The sequence below is a fragment of the Ciona intestinalis genome, unplaced genomic scaffold, assembly GCF_000224145.3.
Source record: "Ciona intestinalis unplaced genomic scaffold, KH HT000103.2, whole genome shotgun sequence".
Taxonomy (NCBI): Eukaryota; Metazoa; Chordata; class Ascidiacea; order Phlebobranchia; family Cionidae; genus Ciona; species Ciona intestinalis.
The window spans coordinates 462954-469969 of NW_004190425.2; the positions used below are offsets into that span (position 1 = coordinate 462954).

The 7016-nt window shown below is 35.5% G+C and overlaps 1 protein-coding gene across 2 annotated transcripts; it reads left to right on the top strand.

The window, feature by feature from the left end:
- The first annotated feature begins 705 nt into the window (after positions 1-705).
- Positions 706-7016, top strand: LOC108950323 (integrin alpha-D-like). 2 transcript variants are annotated; one of them, XM_018815796.2, is made up of 9 exons: positions 706-1617; positions 2504-2696; positions 3087-3204; positions 3797-3956; positions 4549-4612; positions 4669-4811; positions 5227-5356; positions 6362-6479; positions 6967-7016. In XM_018815796.2, the coding sequence occupies exons 1-9, from the start codon at positions 1352-1354 to the stop codon at positions 7005-7007; spliced, it is 1233 nt and encodes a 410-aa protein (XP_018671341.2). In that variant the 5' UTR covers positions 706-1351; the 3' UTR covers positions 7008-7016. The 2 variants fall into 2 exon arrangements, with proteins under 2 accessions (XP_018671341.2, XP_026694481.1); XM_026838680.1 differs by lacking the exon at positions 6967-7016 and having other exon boundaries at positions 6362-6600.

The window sequence follows — 7016 nt, forward strand, 5'->3', positions numbered from 1 at the left end:
ATACGAAAATATTGTTAAGTTCGAGTGTATTTTTCTTTTGGTCGGTTTTACTGTGTTATTTATCCAGTGCCGCAAAATAGTAATGTGTGTTTTATTAAGACAGTAAAGAGGTCTTTTAAAAATTCAAGGAAAAGTTAGTACTTCGGGTACGATTTAAGTAATTTAAGTTCGCCTATTGCATTTTCACGTATAGTTGGGGTTATATAGTATGCTGATTGTGGGAACGAGGTATGAAACCGAATACCCGTGTTATAACAACTGTTTTTGCTCGAGCACTTGAGAGAAAGTTATACAGTTAGACTGACATGGTTTGTTGATATGCAGAGACAATGTTTACTATACTTGTCTACGTTAAAGCTTTATTTGTTGTTAACATTTGTTTTACGCAGAAGCATTACAGTGACGCAGCTTTGATGTTTCCTCGAAGAAATATCACCACATAAACAACAATGATTCCGTTTTTAACTTGTCGTAAAACACAAAAAATTAAAATGTGGTAAAACAGAAATCTTTGTTGTGGTTTTAATTTTACCTGGTTACTTACGTTTGTGATATGTCCTTATATGGTGCTTTGTTTGGTAATACGACTCGACAGTTTTAAATCAGTTTTCTTTTAATGGAACTTCATTAACCAGAAAGATGCGTAAGTCGTCACAACATTTTGCGCACTTCCGACATTAATGCAACGAAGTTACTTCTGCATAGATTTCTATCGTTACTTGTTGCAGTTAGACTATTGTACTACCAACTGTTTAATATGCTAGAAATTTGAATAAATAGATCGTAATAGTTTTACGCAATTGCGTGATTGACGTCCTACTGTTATTATAAATATAGGGCTATGTTTACTTTTGAATTTTTAAGTGGTTGATGCGGTGTAGCTAAAGGGTGCAGTTTATTACGACGTCCGATTTAGGTCTTGTGTGTTTGTGATAGCACTTTTATTCTAGAAAATAAACGTGTATAATTAGCGACCATATATATGCCTGTACTGTCAATATAAGGAGGTTTTTACGTTATTAGTACGCATAAGAAAGCTGTGGCAAAGAATTAGAAAACTGTATTCTCACGACTCCTATTAATCGTTGTTGATTGTTTAAAAAGTATTTTGGATATTAGATTCTAAAGGTGTCCCGTCTTCCCCTACCCTACTATATACCGCAACGATAAAATATACAATATAACCGATTGATATTCATGAATAGATATACCTGTGGCTGTCGGGTAAGATGGGATATTGGTAGCACCCAAATACCATATTTCAAAGTTGTGGTTTTAACCGTTTTTTGAGTCGCGGGGTTACGGGTATATAATTCTGCAAATATTCTTTGTTTACTACAAAAAAAGCAAAATGAAAACACGGAATGTCTTACCCCACACTAATATACCATGTATTAGTCCATGCAGCACTGAAAATTTAGAGACTAAATTTAAAATGTTGCAAGTGTACATATGTTTGCTATGCATACCACTAGCGTATGGCTATAATGTTGAATCCAGAGAGATATATTCACTTCTGACCGAACCTTCGACACCAGCAAGAGCCAAGCGAGACGTTGAAACTTCTTCAGCATATTTCGGATACAGCTTAGCATTAACTCAATCTGGATCTCCAAGGTATGTAGTATAGAAACTAATTTATTCCAAGATTTTCGCTTTTCTTGCAATATAATTAGCTTTTTTGTGAACGTATGGTTGGGAAAGGTGGGACATTTTTTTGCTGTTTTTATTTTATATTTGTATTCTCTTTTCTTTGTTTTTTTTATTCTCTATATATGTTTTTATTATCTTTTTTATGTTTTATTCTAGTAAAAAAAACAAAGAAAAGTTACAAAATTATATAACCGTGTCCTCGCCACTATATATATAATAGGGTGGGGGGAGATGGGACACCTTTAGCACATAATATCACAATATCCTAATCGTGTTTTAAACAATTACCGACGGTTTATGGAAGTCATGAAGGTATTGTTTTATAATTCTTTGAATGTTATTTGTTTACTACTAAATGGTACGAGAAAATAAAGCTAAAAGTGTCCCATCTTCCCCCACCCTACTGTAGCCTATATGTAAAAACGATGGTAAAGTTAAAAGCGTCGAACAGGAAACATATATGGTATTATGTACTAACGGTATCCTATCTTACCCCACAGTACTATCATAGTATACACTTTAGTATACTATGGTACTATACTATAGCAGCTAGTGAGTTCGTTAGATATCGCAAGGGGTAAAGCAATAGGCCAAAATGAAAATGTTATGCCTTTCTAGATACATGTACAGTAGGGTGGGGGGAGATCGGACTTCTTTTCAGTCTATTTTCTCTCCCATTTGGTATTAAACAAAGAACACTCAACGAATTATAAAACCGTCTCCTCACGACTCCCATTGACCTATGGTTAAAACACGATCATTCAGGATATTTAAATATTATAATCGTAAGATGTCACATCTGGTCCCACAGGACTTCACATAAGTTTAAAGTTCCCTTACATATTTATAGAATACTCATCGGTGCACCTAGTTTAAAATCCACTGCCGCACTTAACAATACCAACGGGCCAGCCGGAGGAATGTATTTGTGTCCAACGACTCCACAAGCAAACTGTACGAACGTGACACCCACAACCCCACCCCTGCAGGGCAACGATGCGTTTGGATTAGATGTGAATGCTGACCCGACAGGAAATGTTATTGTGAGTTAATGTTTTTTTTATAATTTTTTTACACAAAAAAAGGTAAAAATATAAGAGAAAATGATTAGGAATCTGGTGCTACAAAAATGTAACCAACAAAAATCAAGTCCAACCATTGTTTTTTTAAAAAAGATATATATAGTCGGGTGCGGAGTTTGGGACACCTTTTCTTTCTATTTTCTCGTCCTTGGTAGTAAACAAAGAACATTCAAAGAAATTGTAAACCGTATCCTCACAACTCCCATAGAGTCATGTCATGTAATAGAAAGCAGTATAATTACACACGTTATATTTGGAAAAACTAAAATATATCAACAGTAAGGTTGTTAGGAATATTTATTAGTCGTATTGTAGTTTTAAACACGTAGTGTTTTAACCATCTCTTTATAGGGTTGCTCACCTCTGCGACCAACAGTTTGTGAATCTTCTGTGCACAAGCTTGGCTACTGTTATAGTGGCACAAACTATGGACAAAGTTGGAGTGACAAATCTTTTCTTGGCGGAGACGGTGAGTGTTTTATCTTACACTACACTATAGTATGTGTCCTTGGGCAAGATACTTAACGACAATTGGTCTAGTGTAGCGGCATAAAAACGGTTATCTGAATTGGTGTCCATAGAAAAAGAGAAATTCGAAACAAAACACTTGTGTTATAAACTGCGTCATTGCCCCACCATGCAAGGATAAAGATATGCCCGATAACGTGTTTGCTGTGATTTTATGAGTTGACACGTCTCACGCGTTTCTGATTTTTTTTACTGATAACTAGTCAACGTGGCGCAAATATGCACCTTTTTTTCTAAATTAGATAAACGAGTAGTTCTCGTTGTTCATTTAACATCGGAAACGTGGTTGAACCGATTTTGTTTTTATTTTACTTTGGTAAATATGCCCACGTACCTTTATTGCATCAACTTTCATGTATGTTATTAAATCATCATTTAAGACAGCCTATACAGCAGTATGTGGTATGTAGCGATACCGTGGGTCGTTTCACTTGGTAACTCGCGTATATATGAAAGACTCCACAACTCAAAAATGTATTCTTCACTAAGCAGTCAAAAAGTATTCTAACAAATCCTATTTCTGTATGTTATAGTTTGTCCGCCGACACATGTGGACGTTCTCTTTGTTTTGGATAGTTCTGGATCAATTATGGCAAGAGACTTCGCATTACTGCAAGAATGGACAATAAATATCACTCGTTCATTGGATATTGGACCTAACGGAACAGTATCCGTAGGACTTATGCAATTCGCGTAAGTGTGCATGAATGAATCTAACTTGGTTTATCCTCGCGTGGCCGGAAAACGGCAGTTGTTATAACAATGGTGTTCAATACACCTCATACCAGCTTACCAGTTACCAGAAAGGTTACTTTGTGGGCGATAGATATTAATGTTAAAGCAGATTTTTTATAGCGTAGCTTTCATATGAATGAATGTAGCTTCTAAACCCCACGTGGCGGGGCAGCAACAGCAGTCTTTATAACACCGGTGTCTTTTTTCCTAAACCTTGTAAAGGATTCTACATGTAACTTTGTCGGTGAATATTTTCGTACCGCCAAAATCAAACAACAAATTACCATAATTGAAATGTTTAGTAATATGCTGCATAACGGTACCCAAGAAAATAGCCGTGTAACAAACCAAACATCGGTATTCCATAACATTATTAAAAAAGTAAGAAAGTTGATTATCATAAAACGAATTATAGCATAATAGGTAAAGAATTGTTATAATAAATATAGAATGTTTTTGTTAGTTTTAAAAAATGCTTTAATGTCTTTATTGATAAAAGCTTTTACAAACTCCATATAAACGTTATTTTTATTTTTGTTACATGTTTTAGAGATCCGCAGAGAATCAGTCTCGAGTTTGAAATCGGAACTTTCAACACAAAGGACGAAATAGTGGTAAGTAGTATTAACAAAGACTATTTGCCAGTATTTTAATGTTACGTTTTACGCAGGCGGCAATTCATAACAACACACACCTGAAAGGCAAAACGTTTACTGCGGATGCGCTCAACCAATCTGTTCCAGTTTTTAAGAAGTCCCCCCGCTTCAATGATACATTAACAAAGAAAGTCTTGATTTTCTTCACTGACGGAATGTAAGTGGAAAGATGTTTATTGCATTTTTTTCTTTTCTTATGCAACTAATTAAACATAAACGTAACTTAGCCATTACCACAAATCTTGGGCACATTGTTACCAAAAAAAGAAGAAAGAGTATAATTTTGAGGTAACTAACTTATTCCAAACTACCATTTAGTACTGTGAGTCAAGATAGGACTGCTTTAGTACATAATATCCAAATATCTTAATAGTGTTTTAAACAATTAACAAAAGTCTATTGGAATCGTGAGGATTCAGTTTTATAATTCTTTGAATATTCTTTGTTTACAACCAATTGAGATGAGAAAATTAAATCAAAATGTGTCCCATTTTACCCCAGCCTACTATATAGATGATTTAAAACACCAGGGTGGTTGAAAACTGTATGATAACATAAATCATGTGACTCAGAGCCACAGACGCGGCCGACGTTCCATATAGTGCGCAATTCGTGAGAGATGCAGGTATTATACCAATAGCTGTCGGCGTTACGCAATCTATTCTTCCAAGTCGAGTCCCTAGAGCTATACGGCAACTACAGGTATATTAACCAACTCATTTTACTTTTCCTACAGTAACACGGCAGCAATATTAAATTATAACACTTCCTCTAAACCAGAGGTACTGGGATCAGGGCTCATCGCTGCTATCATTGTGAGCGTATATGTTCCGTTGAACAAACACTTAACGGTCAATTTTCCCACCCAGTGGTCACTAATGGGTTGTCCAAATTATCAGCTATACATAAAAAAATGGAAAGATCACCCAAAAAATATTCACTTACAAAGTAACAAAAATGACAACTCGTAAGTTTGCACGAAGTGTATGAACACCAGTGTTACAACAACTATCGTTGTTCGACACCAGCAAGATAAAGCAAATTCACTCACTCATTCACCATCGTTTTGTATCATACCCTTCGTGTCCGAAACAAAACATATCCGGAAACTATACACAAAGAAATCTCATGGCATGCATGACACTGTTACATAGATTGTGTGTATATATATATATATATATATGGTCCTGGACGCTGCTCTAACGGCCCATCACTATAGTATACATACAATATACAATGATGTATAAGCTTTTTCATTAAAACCCACGCGTACACGTAGGACTCGAAACCAACGCAATATACCAAAGCTTTTTCTTTCCCAAAACAAACTAAATTCACAATACACCAAGTTTTCCACGATACCACCACGTTAATTGCACAACGCGGACCTGTTTTTGTTCAACACTGGTCAGATGTAGACGTTACAAGAGAAAGGGGCGCACTCGCGCCACGATGACTATAATTCGCCCACAAAGTAACATACATAACTCATTTATTCATTCATTGATTCATTCATTCATTCATTCATTCATTCATTCATTCATAATTATCACTAAAGCAAAATACGTGACACAAAATCTACAAAACACATCAAGCAAAAAAACTTGCCGTTAAAACTCAAAACAGTTTTTCACACACTCTGTATATGCTACAGAAGGTTCTAATTTTTTAACAGCTGAATTGGCATCATTCATTTTCTTTTTCCAGACAATTGCGACTGGTGAAGTTGGAAACACCGAACGTTCATATGTTATTGGAAAGACAGCCGACCTTGGAACAATTGTAGATGAAATATTTCAAACTATATCTGGGATTGTTCTTGAAGGTAATAATCAACAAGAAAGTTATATTAGTGGTATAGCTCGCAATCCGACGCTATAAGATGTGCGAAACAGACCACTCGTCTTATAACAACTGTCGTTTTCCGACCACACCAAAATAGATAAGTTACACTTGTTTAAAACATATTCATGCTGTTAGCACATAAATCCCATACTCCGTAAGTGTGTCTTAAATAATTACCAGCGCCGTTTAAAAGTCGTTCGGGTGATATTCTATGTTTACTACCTAATGGGACGCTAACACAAAATGAAAACATTCACTTCGTACCCCCACCCTACTACATGTAAAATCTTTTATAGCATTCGATTAGTAATAAACAAGAAATATTTACAGAATTCTATGTTAGCCTCGCCCCTTGTTAATTGTTTAAAACTCGATTAAAATATATTGGATTTAGGTGCTAAGGGTGTCCCATCTTACCCTTCAGTATTATATTTACCTAACACGTAAAACTAACCTTTTATTCTTAGTGTCAGCAACTAGTGGAGCGTCGGCTCCTGGAAACAATTAAGATTTTCTG